The sequence below is a fragment of the Bison bison genome, unplaced genomic scaffold (genome assembly GCF_000754665.1).
Source record: "Bison bison bison isolate TAMUID 2011002044 unplaced genomic scaffold, Bison_UMD1.0 scf7180017864519, whole genome shotgun sequence".
In the NCBI taxonomy this organism is placed as follows: Eukaryota; Metazoa; Chordata; class Mammalia; order Artiodactyla; family Bovidae; genus Bison; species Bison bison.
In genome coordinates this window covers 4,675,475-4,691,794 of record NW_011495072.1, presented here as the reverse complement: position 1 = coordinate 4,691,794, position 16,320 = coordinate 4,675,475, and the positions used below count along the sequence as shown (strand labels likewise).

Sequence of the window (16,320 nt, the reverse complement as noted above, 5' to 3'; positions counted from 1 at the left end):
CATGTCCAAGAAGAAATTGGTACTCAGATCATAGGAACAATTCTAGAGCCCTACAGTCAATGTGGTGGCATAATACCAACATGTAGGCAGCATACCAAAGAAGAAATTCTAGTTTCTACACTACAGCTAAGACATAAACTCACTTTGCAGTCACTTTCTCTTCTTTTTCCTCTCTTTCTTTCTTCTTTGTATTGGACCTTTGGGACACATAACAGATAGAAAAGCAAACAGAGGCCATGGGGCTTTGAGACAGGGTATGCTGGATACATGATAACTGCCATAATAAGAGATTTCAGAGGGGACTCAAATCCCTCAGGGCCTTCTTCCTGAGGTCAAGTTTCTGGGGTTGCAGAGTGTCAGCAGACATATTTCTTTCTGTCTCTCTCTGTCCTCCTCACAGTGCATACAAACCATTCCTTAACTAGCAAAGTGCGGTACTAGCAAATTTTAGAAAGTACTAGCAAATCCTGGTTATGAGAGCTCTTGCTTCACCTGTGGGAGCAGTCCTTTCTTTGGGTATACATAGCCAGGAGCTGATAGCTTTTCCTAAAATTTGTCATAAAGATGGTATAGTAAAAGAGCTGTTGAATCCTGGGGACTAGGGTCAGATCTCATGTCTATTTCTTATTGACTATGATCCTTAGTACCTCACTTAATCCTTCTGAGACTTCCTCCTTCTCTGTAAAATGGGGCTAGTAATTTCTTCCCTACCTGCTTCAGTGAGTTGATCTCAGAAACAAATGAGGCACATTTGGATGTACAAAAGCGTTTTGTAAAACATAATACTCTATGCTGGTGGTGGGCAAACTCTGGTTTACAAGCCAAATCCATACATCCCTCTGCTTGTTCTGTATGGCTCGCAAGCTATGGCTGATTTTTACATTTTTAAATGGTTGAGAAGATTTTATGACATGAAAATTATGAGATCAGATTCAGTGTTTGTATGAATGAGTGTGTATGCTCAGCTGGTAAAGAATCTGCCTGCAATGCGGGAGGCCCAGATTCAACCCCTGGGTCAGGAAGATACCCTGGAGAAGGGAATGGCAATCCACTCTAGTATTGGACAGAAGAGCCTGGAGAGCTACAGTCCACGGAGTTGCAAAGAGTCGGACATGACTGAGCGACTAACACACACACACACACACACACACACACACACACACACTCTAAGAACAGCACATATGCCAGCTTGTTTAACCCTTAAACTGTACTGGTAACCACCATTGCACACTGCCTGTGACAGAGGAGAACAGTCCATCAAAAGCTCAGCATGGAGCCTCACTAGAAACAAAAGCAGGTGAGATTGCAGTGTGGTTCTAGGAAGTAAAGTTTATTTTCTGAACCAATGTTTTGCAGATAAGGAAGCTGGTTTGAAGACTGGTCACACATGACAAATGACAAATAACCCAGTTCTTTGTCTGATAACCCAGGTCTGACCATATCTTTTCAGTGTACGAGGTCATTATTTTCACCTACTTATGCTATCAGAAATTAAAGTGATAGATTTGACCCTACCAAATCTCCATAATACAACTCAGCCATACTTGACATTAATATCAAAAGCATCTTGGAATTCATCCAAAGGATTTTGTTCTGGAAGGACCATAAAGATATTGATCACTTTTTAATGTAGAGTACGGTCAGTGGTACAAATGCTGAGATGACCTTTAAAGTAGGCAATGTACTCATTTTAACTGAGCTTCACCTGTGTTGCAATGTACTCATTTATGAAACTGGTCCACCCACAAGCCCTTGAAGAGAAAGACCCACCTCCATCCAGTCCCTGTAACTGAAACAGACACTTGTTATATTAATTGCCACTGCCGATGAGCCTTGGACGATTTGCTCGAAGGCCACAGGTTTAGAGACTAGCCTATGGCTTTTGCAACGTGTCTTAAAAAGATGGGCCATGGCAGCCCCGCCACCCGGCCGCCAGTTGCCACCCCATCGTGCTGTGCAAGAAGACGGTGGGGTCTGTGGCCGACAGCGATGCAGTGGTGAACTAGATCATGCGCATTTAAACAACTCCTTGGGCTCTCCAGTTCAAGCCGACATATACTTGCCATGACTGAGCGTGCTATTTTGTGGGCACATTAGAGGTGGCATGAGACCAGGCAAGAAAGTGTTAGTGATGGGCATTGTAAACCTCAACCCAGAGAGCTTTGCCATCAGATTGACCTGTGGTGATTTGGAAGATCCTCCCGCAGAGGTGGCAATTGAACTCAAAGCAGTGTTCACAGATCGGCAGCGACTCAGAAATTCTTGTATATTTGGGGAAAGAGGTGAAGAACAGTCAGCGATCCCTTACTTCCCATTCATCCCAGACCAGCCATTCAGGATGGAAATCCTTTGTTAGCATCCGGGTTTCAGAGTGTTTGTGGATGGACAAACACTTTTTGATTTTTACCACCGCATTCAAACGTTATCTGCAATGGACACCATAAAGATCAATGGAGACCTCCAGATCACTAAGCTTGGCTGATGTTGTTTAAACCACATCTGTTTCAGAGCATCAGGTGCCACAACTGTCTGACTGTTGGTCTGAAAGAAGTGTCCTAGCAAGGTCTGAAGACTTAAAAAGAAAACAAAAAGGCAGACTTCACTGTTTCTTCTATCTGTGCAGTTTAAACCCAAATGACTTCAATGGTGGTTTGCCCTTAGGAAGCTGTCAGAACTAAGACACGGAGCCATCATTCCCAGAATAAAGTAATACATTTATGCTGGATTTTATTCAGACTTAACTGAAATGGATTTGTGATTTGGTAACAAGTTATTCATCTTTTCAAAGCAAGGTGATATTTAGAACAAAAGTACCAAAGACTTAACAAAGATGGCACATAGGAATCAACTCATTTCTGCACTCAAGTGGAATTGTGTAGCACAACCAACATTTTAGTCAGGGTATTTAGCATAGAATGTAGGTTGTTCAAGGTTTGTTTTTTTTTTTTTTCCTTTTTGCACAGCATAATGTTAACTCAGATTTTTTTAAGCTTTCTTGTAGTTATTTCTACTAAGTGTATGTGTTAGAGAATGATTAATGTCTCAGAAACAGTTAGTTATGAACTTTTGAATGTACACTTGTCTTAGGTCTGGGTAGGGAAATTACCTATTACCGTCATAAGAAAGGTGATTTTCTACCTTAAAGAGTCGAGTCTTATCCTCTTACCCCTAAACTTAGGATCTCTTGATATAAATTGCTGTTAAGTGCTTTTGGGAAAACTTTGCAACAGTTCAGTAAGACTGCTTTTCAAAGTTTTTGATGATTATGTAAAATTCTATTGCTTTTTATCTTTACTGTGAATTAGCACAGTATGGCTTCCTTAAGACTAAATACTTTTCCCTAGATCTACATAATAGCTCATGGAGTTGTTATTAATCTAATTGAAAACACATTAACAGGTAATTGCATTGACAGTTTTTAAAATGGACTGTTAATATACATTTTTAAAGGTATAGTATGAAAATGATTTGGGAATGCAATGGAAAGCAGAAGCAAATGGGCCCAAAGAACTTACTTGGAAAGAATTTATATCAACTTAAGCTGTTAGCTCTTTGTATGACTTTTATTATGTGACCCTCACCCATCCCTAAGCAATGACTTTGGAGCTTCAGAGTAGAAGATGCTTCCTACTGCGTGGGCTCTGCTGAGATAGTACGATAAGATAGGATCCAACCTAGGAAATGATCCACTTAGTTTATCTGAAAAGTTAACTCCCAGGACTCTAGGTCTTTGAGTCCAGCCAATAGTGTGAATGCTCCAGTGAAGCTCTGGGATTTTCCCTGTACTTGTGGAACTGATTAGACTACAGGGAGTCTCCAGGAAAAGCCTGCAGTGATACATATGTCACTGCAAGGCAAGGGATGGCTGGAGTCCTAGGTGCTGGATTTCATAAACTGCATTGGCCTTGGAGAGAAGGACCCTTGGCATTGCTCTGGTCAGCTAGTGGCGGCAGGGGAAAGGGGTGCTGGGGTGGGGGTGTGAAGTCACTCAGTCTTGTCCGACTGTTTGCAACCCCCTGGACTATAGCCTACCAGGCTCCTCTGTCCATGGGGTTTTCCAGGCAAGAGTACTGGAGTGGGTTGCCATTTCCTTCTCTAGGGGATCTTCCTGACCCAGGGATCGAACCCAGGTCTCCCGTATTGTAGGCCGATGCTTTACCATCTGAGCCACCAGGGGTGGGTGTGTATTTATATATAATTTAGGTTTTGTTTGTACAGCATACTGCGTCCTGTTATGACACATCCTTGTCCTGCTTTACTTTTTGAGTTTTTTTACACAACATGCAGAGGCACTGAAGTGGCCACGTCATTTCATGTGTCAAGAATGTAGACAGTGTTTCAGAACCAAAGTTTAAGAAAAAGCACGCTAAAATTGTGAATTTTTTAAATAGGTGATATATTTGGATTCTCCTCAACTTTGAAACTGTTCAGCACAGTTCCATTGTGTTATGTAAGGAGATGCTTTATCCAACAAGACTGGCTGAGCATTGAAAAGCTTTATGTCCCAGCTGACTTAACCAGCCATGTTCAGCCAGAAGGGCTGTGCTCTGGCTCTGGGTATTTGGAGCCCATGACCAACCTTGTGCAGCCACTAGATTTTGTTGTGTTTGTGGAGAGACCTAGAGGGCACCCTGAAATATATTGGTAGGGGTTTTGATTCTCCTTGTGGTAGAAGACACCCCCAGCCCCAACAGGATGTTTTCTTTGAGGGGGCATCCATTCCCACCCACTGCATAATTCAGCAGCAACTAGAGTTGGGAGTATTACTGTTGGAACTGACACTGTTCTCTCTACCTATCAGGGACGGGTTGGCAGCCAAGCCCTTAGGCAGCTTTGTGTAAAGATACACTGTAAACCCTTCATTGTTCTGTGGGGTCAGTGAGAACCTCTTGGTTAAGCCTATTGAAATTAATCTGAATGATGTGATGGTCTGATTTAGGTATAATTAAGTTAGTGGGGCGGGGGGAGGTTAGTCCAGCTGTCCTAATTATTAGCTGTAAACCGGAAACTGTTCACATCCTCTCATCAGCATGGGAGGTCTAAGGTGGGAATTCAGGATGAAAAGTACAATTCTAAGCTTCACAGGAAAGCATCTGGATGTGTAAGGTGTTATTTCTGACCAGAGCCCTAATTCTGCAATATGACCAAAACCAAGGAACATAAATAACAATCAGGCTCTGGGGGAATAATAGGCAGGCTTTAGACAATCTGTTCATTTCTGCATCAAAATCAGAGTGAATGTATGTATTATACTTAAAAGTTAATAGAAGTGACCTCTACTTTCTGGGCTATCCCAGAATTGTCTTAAAATTTTTGTTTTCTTTTAATTTGAAATCCCATTTCAAATCATGCCAACCTTAGTTCAAAACCTCCTAAGACAGCACTCTTAGAATTGGTAATTTGCTAAAATGGCAAATCCTTTCATTTGTATTAAAAAGAAAATATCCAAAAAGAGGGAGGGAGCCTTTTTGCCTCGAGAGAAACAGCCTTGGTATTTTCCAGCTACATTATTAATGTAGAAATAATATTTCTATGATGACATATTTTCAAAGAAACACTTCCTTATTTACTGCATGTCAAATGTTGCTAAATGTTTTCTTTCATTATGATGTCACTGCTGAAAGTTATTTGCTCTATAATAAAGGAATTTTCTACCAAAAAAAAAAAGATGGGCCATGCAAACAGCTCTCATGGGAACCAGAAACTGGGAAACTGAGAGACTGAGCAATGCAGTCACGGAGCTGAAGGGAAAGGGAGGCTCTGATATCAAACTGATTTTAAAAATCACATAAAGCTAATGTTAAAAGGAGGTAAAGTCTGTGCTCTGTAAAACAGAGGACATGGGAACTGGCTGGTGGAGAGAAGTGGACAGAAAGACATAGAGATGCTCAGAGACAGAGAAAAAGAAAGTGGAAGGGCTGAGCAATGGAGGGGAGGGAAGCAGAGACGCTAAGAGAGACCCAGGCTTGGGACTTCCTGGGTTTTCTGAATTTCCCAGGAAACTTTGGTGAGTCTCTATTCCATACGACTACAAGGTCCTGTTTGAAAAGCTCTTTCTCATCAGTCTTTAAATAGGAAACTTTGGGGGGCTTCCCTGGTGGCTGAGTGACAAAGAATTTGCCTGCCAGGGCACTGACACAGGTTTGATCCCTGATCTGGGAGGATCCCACATGCCACAGAGCAACTAAGGCCGTGGGCCACGAATACTGAGCCTGTGCTCTAAAGTCAGCAAGCTGCAACGACTGAGGCCTGCGTGCCCTAGAGCCCATGCTCCACAAGAGAAGCCATCGCAATGAGAAGCCCATGCACTGCAACTAAGAAAAGCCTCCACTCACTGCAACTGGAGAAAAACCCGCGCAGCAACGAAGACCCAACACAGCCAAAAATAAATACTTTTTTTTTTAAAAAAGGAAATTTGTGAGCGAATTGGTCCTTCATCTTTTTGGTTTTAGGGGCTTCCTTGGTAGCTCAGCTGGTAAAGAATCTGCCTGCAATGCAGGAGACCTGGGTTCAGTCCCTGGGTTGGGAAGATCCCCTGGAGAAGGGAATGGCTACCCACTCCAGTATCCCAGCTTGGAGAAATCCATGGACTGTATAGTCCATGGGTCACTTATCCCATTCTTCTTCTTGTGACCTAACTAATCCAAAGTCTGGAACCAAGAGGAAAGTGAAATGGGAAGCAAGAAGTCAGCGTATTTCATAGAAGACTCAGACTCTGAGTGGTGGAACCTGATTACATTGTGCTGAGACTTGGGTTTTTAGAACCACTCTGCTTCCCTGTGTGGATAAAGGCAGAATTGAGAGTATTTTTCATCCTATAAATTGTAAAAGCAGAAGCAAAATGCATTCTTTTTTTCCTCCTTCCATTTCAGGACTATGAACCAAACACATCAATCCACTTCGTTACAAAATATCTTTTTCTTTCTTTCTTTCTGATTTAACAACTTGCTCTACTATGTCTAAGGTATTCTAAACACCTGGACCCTTCTAAAACCCTGCCACCCTGCCAGGCAGGTGGTTCTAGTACGAAAAGCCACAGTGGGCAGTCACTTCGCTTTACGTTGTATAAAAGACTACCACGTTTCTCCTTCACACTAATTTGCTTCAGACCAAAGCCTTGTCAGTTAACAATGCCTGAGGGCCCCCTCTTCCCCACAGTAATAGTCTGCTGGAACAGCCCAGCTGATAGAAGCACTAAGGATAGTTTCATGTTAGGCTGTCATGCAATCCACAGAGAAGGGTCTCCCAGGCTCCCCCGAGTTCTTGCACCTCCTACGTGCTGTTGCTCTACTTTGCTTGGCAGAGCAGGAGTTAGCAAAGAAGGACTGAGGTGCAGTGCTTATTCTCCGGACTCTAGACACGAACTACCAGGCCTCCAATCTTGCTTGTGCCACTTAAAAATAGATAGCACTCTCTGAACCTCAGTCTCCTCGTCCGCGAGATGTGGATGATGGTATTTGTTTCCACTGTGGGACTAAGGGAGTTAACATCCATAAAAGGTTCAGGATAGTCCCTGATACATGATGCACCATGTGCTTGTTAAATCATTAAACAGACATGCTCCAAGGAAAGGAGACGACTCCTCCCTGACACAACAGCCAGGCTAGTGAAAACAGAGCTTGGGTTGAGAAGAACTGAATTGTGTTTCAGGTTATAAAGTGATCTTTTTTTCCTCGCAGGAAATTTCCATTTGCTAATTCATCTCTATTAGACGACTGAATATTTTTAAAGTAAGACAGTGTTTCAAATTACAGGCAACTTGTTTTTAGGGGAAAAAAAAGGAAATTAAACACAGAAATGCACCATTTAAATAGAGGTTAATTAACTGGCAATTTAGAGCATGGAAGTTGGCAACAGGGAAAAAGAACGGAGGACTTCGAGGTGGTTCTGCCAAAAGACCTGGGCTGCAAGCTTTTAACTGTTTGACCCTTGGCAAGACCCTCCCCCTTGCTTAACTTCAGTGTCTACATAATGGGGATACTCATCCCCAGCTGACAGCATGGTCGTGAGGATGAAGTAAGAAACACAGCCCAGTGCAGGATATAGTGTGTGGCACATACTGACTGAAGCAGCGCTTGAACTTGAAAATAGTTTCCACTGAGCTCAGACACACAGCCCTTCACTGCTGGGCTCAGGACTTAATGACCTCTTCTTTGGAAAAAATTCAAACCAGGACACCAGACCTACAAAGGAGGAAGCTCACTGACAAGTGAGAAGGGAGACAGGGCTGAAAGAGATGATAAATACATAAAGAAGGACAAAATAAAACATTTTATAAAAATAAGACAAAATGCCGAAGTTTAGTAGCCTGAGGTCTTTTACTGTACATAAAAATAGCCCTCCAGACCTAAGTTGCCTCTGACGGATTCACTGTCTCATAGTCTCGTGCAATGATTAACATTGACATGTCTAAAGCCCCTTGGCAACACACAAAGATACACAAAGAATATCTCTGAAATATCCTGTTAGGACTGCACGTGCCTGAACCCCAGGGGAAAGGGACAAGGAGGAGGGAATCACTGTATTGTCTCAGATAATTTGAAAATGAATCACAAGACTAGGGAAGAGGCTGCCTGAGGTTCCAGCTCCTCATGACAGTCCCTTAAAAGATTTGAAAAGCCTGGGAGGAAACCCTTTCACTAACTACATAAGGGAAGAATCATTCTGAGCTTAGTTAAGATATGCTCCCGTCTCCTGTACAGGAAACAGTCAAAGAGGGAAAGAAGACCCTTGACAGAAAGGGCTGTCTGGGAAGGTGGGAATGGTCCCGCCCCCGGGCAGGTCTCCAGTAGAGATGCTCAGGACTGAAGGCAGGCAGACCCTGGTCACAGGTGGCTCCGTGCTTGGCTGCTGGAGCCAGGTGTCTGGGTTCCAACCCAGGTCACCCTCTTATTGCTTGCATGACCTCCTGCTTAATCTGACTTAAGCTGTTCTTTGTGAAATAAATATCTGACAGCACTGTTGTGAGAACAACTATGTGAAAGCACTTGACAGACTACCTGGTAACCTGCAATAACTTAGCCAGTGTTGGTTCCTGTCAAATGTAACTTTGGTATATGTTTTACTTTTCCGTACTTCTAACAATGAATGATTGGGTTGCCTCAGCTCCTCTTATCAAAAACAGTCTTGTGATGAACACCTTCAGAAGTCTGCTCAATATACATTTATTGAGTGCCTAAGGTATGATAGGCAATGCTTTTCTTCAGTCCTATGCAAACTAAACTCTGGGAAACTAACTCTTCTTATAGCCGGGAATGAGTTACTTACCTAAATTCACTGAACGTTGGTCACCTGCTCACAAGTTCACACGTTTGCTGCCAGCACATGAGGGCTCTTGTGCTTTCTTTGTCAACATTCAGTGTCATCAGACTTTGAAAATTTTTGCCAATCTGATTGGCAAAAATGGTATTTTAATTTTCAATTCTGAAGAGAGTGAGACTGAGCACATACTTATTAGCTAATCCTATATCTTTTCTGAGAATTGTCTATAGGTACATTTTGACTCTTTTTCTATTGGGCATCCTATCTTCTTGTGGTTGATTTGAAGTTGTTTCTTATATATTTTAGAGATGTAGCATTTATTAATGTTGGATATTGGAACTATCTTCCCTCAATTCATCACCTTTTTATTATCTATGTTTAGATTTTCTTTATTGAACAGAAATCCTGTGGTATACCCAGCCCGCTTCCTGACTGATTAACCCTCCATATCTATTGGCCTATTGACATAAATACTATCTATTCCAGTCTCAACTGTTTTTCTACACACAATGTCTAGCATCCGATAAAAATTATAGGATATGCATCAGAGAAAGACAAATACTGTATGATATCACTGATATGTGAAGTCTAACAAACTAGTGAAAACAGCATAAACAAAGCAGACTCATAGAGAACGAACTAACGATTGGGGTGAGAGGGAACTGGGGGAAGCGGGGTTCGAGAGACAGACTATTGAATATACGGTAGGCTCAGGGAGGTATTGTTCAACATGGAGAATATATGTTTGGTAATATTTTGAAATAACTGTAAATGGAATACAGTTATTCCATTTTGTAATAACTGTAAATGGAAAGTAACTTTAAAAAGTTATATTAAAGAACTTTAAGTCATAGAACTAAAAAGGAAAAATTATAGGGCATACAAAAATTAAGGGGAAAAAAACAGTGTCAAGACACAAACAATCAAAGAATCTGATCCAGATATTCAAATGATCAGAAAGGGACTTTAAATAACCATGATTCACATGCTAAAGAATCTAATGGAAAAAAAAAAAAGAGGACAAGAAGCATGAGAGAATTTCAGCAGAGATTCTGAATCTCTGAATCAGAGACCATAATAATGAGTCAAAAAGTTACACGTTCTATTTTTATTCTCCTAGTTGTTTCACCAAATTATTAAGTCTTTTTTCCTCTTAGTAATATCAAAGTCAGACATTATTTATTATGTCAATGGTCACTACCCTGAAATACTCAGATTCAGATCAGGTATTTTAATATGTACTGAGCTTCAGTTTTACTGCAATTTTTCCATAGCTCCCATTTCCCTTCATTGATTAGACTAGCTATTTTAATATCCTAGCCACAAGGTACAGATTGTGTATGTGTTCAGTCACTCAGTCATGTCTGACTCTTTGTATCCTATGGACTGTAGCCAACCAGGCTCCTCTGTCCTTGGGATCTTCCTGGCAAGAATACTGGAATGGTTACCATTTCCTCTTCCAAGAGATTTTCCTGGCCCAGGAATCCTCCTCTCTTGCATCTTCTGCTTTGCAGGCGAAGTCTTTACCACTGAGTCTTTACTACTGAGAAAGGCCACGATAGGGATTACTTGGGGTTAAAAAGAGTTTTTTTCTGAAAGTTTTGCACATTAACCAGTTTTGCTCCATCACATTCCATCATTGGAAATAAAGAAAACTGGACCTGTGGAGACAGGACATTGAGATGCCTTCCTCTGGGCTACTTATCCATCAAGCACTGAAGGCATTCTACCTTCAGCTTCTGAGTTTTTTATGGACTTTCAGAAGTGTTTGAGACCTGAAAAAAAATTGTCTCTCAAATACCAAAAGAAAATTGTGTGCTTGATATGCTGTGAAGTAGGGTAATGGGGCTCCAAAGGAAAAGTACTTAGAACACATGCAAGTCTTAAGTCAGTCTTGAACCTCTTGGAAATGGACTTCCACCTACTTTGGTTTTAGTTTACAGCTTGTTGATTGAGACCACTGGCTGATAGAGCACAATGGAGAATAACAGAGAATTAGAATATTTAATGCTGAAAACTACAGAAAGTGAAAGTGAAGTCGCTCAGTCGTGTCCGATTCTTTGCCACCCGATGGACAGTAGCCTGCACCAGGCTCCTCCATCCATGGGATTTTCTAGGCAAGAGTACTGGAGTGGGTTGCCATTTCCTTCTCCAGGGAATCCTCCCAACCTAGGGATCTAACCCAGGTCTCCTACATTGTAGACAGACGCTTTACCATCTGAGCCACCAGGGAATATCTATTCAGATTTTCAAACTGTGCCTTAGATGCATAAGAAAGGCTGAGAGAGTAGGGCTCTGGTTCACCCTGTTTTTGAACCTCCATCTCCTACAACTCCCTGCCCTGACTGCTATCAGAGCAGCTCCACTTGGATCTGTTCAGTGTATCAGGATTTGCAAAGTTTTGTTTGGAAAATGAGTTCGCTGCTTAGTGTTAGAAAACCACTGATCTATTCTGACTCCCCCATTTTACAAATGAGTGCCCTGTGGCTCAGAGAATTTAAGTAAGTTTTCCAAGGTCTCCCAATAGCTAAGAAAGAGAAATGTCCAACCTCAATTCAGGGCTTTTTCTTTAAGCGGAGATTGAGGTGAGAAATGGAGTTATTTCCTGCCATATCAGTAAACAAGGATGCCATAGTCATCTGTGATTCCAGCCCTCCAAATGTGAATTTCTGAGCACTGAGGGCACCTGGGATAGACGACAATACTTGCCATCTGGCAGCCACAAGGCTGCAGCCACTCCCTTGAAAAAAATATGAGATCCTGGCCCCAGGCAGCTGAGATGCATATGAAAGGAATGATTACAGTGAGCCCAGACTCTTGCATCTTCCCATACAAAGAAACTCAGCAGCTGAAACTCCAATACTTTGGCCACCTGATGCAAAGAACTGACTCATTGGAAAAGACCCGGATGCTGGGAAAGATTGAAGGCAGGAGAAGGGACAACAGAATACGAGATGGTTGGACGGCATCACTGACTCCATGGACATGAGTCTGAGCAAGCTCCGGGAGTTGGTGATGGACAGGGAGCCCTGGAGTGCTGCAGTCCATGGGGACGCCCTTGCGTCAGACTTGACTGAGCGACTGAACTGGACTCATAAAAAAGTGCTAAATTCCTTAACTTGAGATATCTGGTTTTCTTTAACTGACAATAATCTTTTGATGTTCAGACTACTTGCCCTTTGTTGTAAGACTTCTATATAACCTAGCTCCTTCCCTCGGCTCCTTGGAGCAGTTCTCTAAAGGCTACTTGAGATGCTGTCTCCCAGGCTAAGTCCTGAAAATTTCCACTGAAAAAACCTTAACTTTCAACTTTCAGGTTGCAACTATTTTTTAAGTTCATAGAGGAATCCCAGATATAACAAGTTTATTTCACAGTCTGGTCCTGACCTTGTGCTGAGAAGGTGTTACTGCCATCCTGGGAAGCATGTAGGCTTTGCTAGAGCAGCTGTGATATGGCTCCATCACCATTTTCCATGTGCGTCTTTCAGACCAAGGTCACATTCTGAGTCTTGGAGGAGATATTTTGAAGGGCTCAGAAAGCATCTGTGAAGCTAACCAGGGAAATAAAAATCATCTTATCTCATTTTTACTACTTTTGAAAGGCACCTCCAGTGAAACCAAACTTAAATAAATATTTATCTGATTAAAGGTTTGTTTTAGACAGGACAAAAAAAGAAAACTTCCAGAGATTTCTGTTAGGCAAAGTCCTGAGCAACACAGGGGCTATCCTATGGGTTTTCCTCTGACTTTCATTAAGAAGAAGTTCTTGATTCCCACTGGAAAAAAAAATTTTTTTTGTAATCTCTAGAAACAAAGATTTGTTTTTTAAAAACAAAGATTTACAGCTAATAAGAAAACCGATAAGCAAAACTACAACAAAATCAGAGACATATATAAAGGAGTAAAAGAGTGTGTCTTTGATGGCAAAGAGCCACTATTGACTAGTTTTGTTGTTTACTTGCTAAGTTGTGTCTGGCTCTTTGCAACTGCATGGACTGTAACCTGCCAAGCTCCTCTGTCCATGGGATTTTCCAGGCAAGAATACTGGAGTGGGTAGCCATTTCCTTCTCCAGGGGATCTTCCAGACCCAGGGATCAAGCTCATGTCTCCTGGATTGGTGAAGTGAAGTGAAGTCAAGTCAAGTCACTCAGTCGTGTCCAACTCTCTGCGACCCCATGGACTGTAGCCTACCAGGTTCCTCCCAAGGGATTTTCCAGGCAAGAATACTGCAGTGGGTTGCCATTTCCTTCTCCAGAGGATTTTCCCCAGCCGGGGATTGAACCCGGGTCTCCCGCATTGTAGGCAGACGCTTTAGCATCTGAGCCACCAGGGAAGCCACGTGCATTGGTAGGTGGATTCTTTAGCAATGAGCCACCTGGGAAACCCAAAGTTTTGTTAGTCATCCAGAAAGACTAACCAACCCACATAGTAGCTGCTGAGCATATTGACTACTGAACACTTGAAATGGGGCTGGTTCAAACTGTGATGCTCCAGAGGTATGAAATATACACCAGAATCAAGGCCTAATATTAAAAAAAAATGTTCAAAGAATGTAAAATTTTCTAATAATTATTGATTGATTGGTATTGAAATGATATACCCAATGGTATATTGGGTTAAGTAAACTGTATCATTAAAATTAATTTCACTTATTCTTTGTGCTGTTTTTAACATAGCTTCTAGAAAAATGTCAACTACATATTTAAATAGAATGTTTGTGTTATATTTCTATTTGGACAGCACTGGGCTAGAAGTAACTAATTCATGTCCATGGCAACTGAGCTGAGAAGTCTGGGGTTCTTTCTAGGAATAGCTTCCTCCTTACCTGATCTAGGTCTGAAACTAACGGTCTCCATCAGAGAGCAGCTCCAGGCTCTGCACGCAGGCTCTCAAATTATGGCCTTCAGGGAGCTATAATTAAAACTATTTCCGTCAGAAACTTAACCGGGGGATATGCAGTTGAACAGGTATTCAGGGTTATGAGAGAGCAGCCTCAAGGGCAAATTCCACTTAAGTTGCTTTTTAAGCACCACAACTGTGAAGTTTCAAAACAGAATAGCAAAAATCTCCCTACCATAAATGTCTCCATTCTAAATAGGTGGGCCTAGATCTGTTAAGAGCAGAAACATTAAAACCTATGTTGCTCAGGACTTTGCCTCACAGAAATCTCTGGAAGTTTTCTTTTTTGTCCTATCTAAAACAAACCTCTAATCAGATAAATATTTATTAAGTGTAGTTTCACTGAAGGTGCCTTTCAAAAGAAATGCCTGACAGAAAACAAAGCTGAAGTGTTTTGTTGGTTTCGGATATACTTCCTCTTTCTTAGAAAAACAAAATTTTGGTCTATGAGAAATGAAGAAAAGAATAATAATGAAGAGCCTGTTAGAGTTATAACAATAAAGCAACTCAAACAAATAAAGCACTTGTTTTTTTTAAAGAGATAACATGATAAAAAATTCAAATTTGAAGTGGACGCATGAGAGACTGGGCTTCCCAGGAGGCACTGGTAGTAGACAACCTGCCTGCCAATGCAGATGTGAGAGACGCGAGTTTGATCCCTGGGTTAGGAAGATCCCCAGGAAGAGGGCATGACAGCCCACTCCAGGATTCTTGCCTGGAGAATCCCATGGACAGAGGAGCCTGGCAGGCTACAGTCCACAGGGTCACAAAGAGCTGGACACGACTGCAGCGACTGAGCACAAGCACGCATGGTAGACTGAGTAACGGCCCTCAGAGACACAAACTTCCTATTCCCTGGAAGCTGGAAACGTGGCCTTTTATTGCAAAAGAGACTTTGCAGGTGTGAGTGAGTAAGGTTCCTGAGCTAGGGAGATTATTCTGGATTATTCAGACAGCACTTAATGTAGTCTCAAGTGTCCTTACAAGAGAAAAACAGAGGGAGATTTGATCACAAAAGAGAAAGTAATGTGACCGCAGAAGCAGAGACCAGAGTGATGTCAGCAGGGGATAGATGACCTAGGAATTCAAGGGTAATGGCAGACATAACTGGTCCCTTTTCTCCTGGTGAACAGCCAGGAAGTATCAGGAGGTAGAAAGCTTCTAGCTAAGAAATATGCCAGTAATTGAAGCCTTACCAGTAGAGATACCTTCCTTTCGGTTTGGAAATTTTATCTGAATATCTTCCATCCTCCAGGAAGCATTTTTAAACCACTATCAATTGATACTTCAGTTGTTGTTTTGTTGTTGTTCAGTCGCTAAGTTGTGTCTGAGTCTTTGTGACCCCATAGACTGCATCATGCCAGGCTTCCCTGTCCTTCACTCTCTCCCAGAGTTTACTCAAATTCATGTCCATTGAGTTGGTAGTGGGAATAAGTTTTCTGGACCTGTTTCTTTCATTCAACATTTGCTGCATGCCTTCTTGTGCCAGACAGCTCTGCTTAGTGTGCTACACGTGTGTGGAGGAAGGGAGAGAGCCTCTCCCTGCTGTCTTGGAGCACAGTAGTGATAAAGTGCTGTGAGAGAAAATCACAGGGAGCAAACAAGAGTGGTTCATAGGATTTCCCAGAATGATCTGGGCAAAAGAAGAAGGCTTTAGGGAGGAGGTGGCACTTAGGCAGGAAACTGAAGGATCAATAGGAGTTGGCCAGTTAGTGTGTATATAGGGAGGAACTGAAAAGGTGTATTCCAGGTCTGCCTAGAGTCCTATGGAATTAGCATGCTAGAGGAACTGAGAGAAGTTCAGTGCACAGAGGTTGAAAACGAAAATTGGGAACTTCCCTGGTAGTCCAGTGGCTAAGACTCTGAGCTCTGAATGGAGGGGGTTCAGGTTTGATCCCTGGTCAGGGAACTAGATCCCATAGTGTTATAACAAAGGGTTCATAGGTGCAACTAAAGATCCTGTATGCTGCAACTAAGACCTGGGAGCAGCTATATATATATATATATATATATATATACACCAGATCAGATCAGATCAGTCGCTCAGTCGTGTCCGACTTTTGCGACCCCATGAATTGCAGCATGCCAGGCCTCCCTGTCCATCACCAACTCCTGGAGTTCACCCAAACTCACATCCATCGAGTCAGTGATGCCATCCAG

The 16,320-nt window shown here is 42.1% G+C and overlaps 1 protein-coding gene, 1 non-coding gene and 1 pseudogene across 2 annotated transcripts in view; 2 read left to right on the top strand and 1 right to left on the bottom strand.

Annotated features, from left to right (window-relative positions):
* The window catches only part of LOC104981766, an 89,545-nt pseudogene extending 87,063 nt beyond the window's left edge, over nt 1-2,482 (top strand).
* Nucleotides 2,483-7,999: 5,517 nt separating this feature from the next.
* The window catches only part of SLC22A15 (solute carrier family 22, member 15), a 125,643-nt gene continuing 117,322 nt past the window's right edge, over nt 8,000-16,320 (top strand). The window contains exon 1 of the mRNA XM_010831019.1: nt 8,000-8,016. Coding sequence (XP_010829321.1) covers nt 8,000-8,016 — 17 coding nt within the window. The remainder of the gene's footprint in view (nt 8,017-16,320) is intronic.
* TRNAC-ACA lies at nt 13,523-13,594 on the bottom strand. The gene has a single exon. It is a non-coding gene; the product is annotated as a tRNA-Cys (tRNA).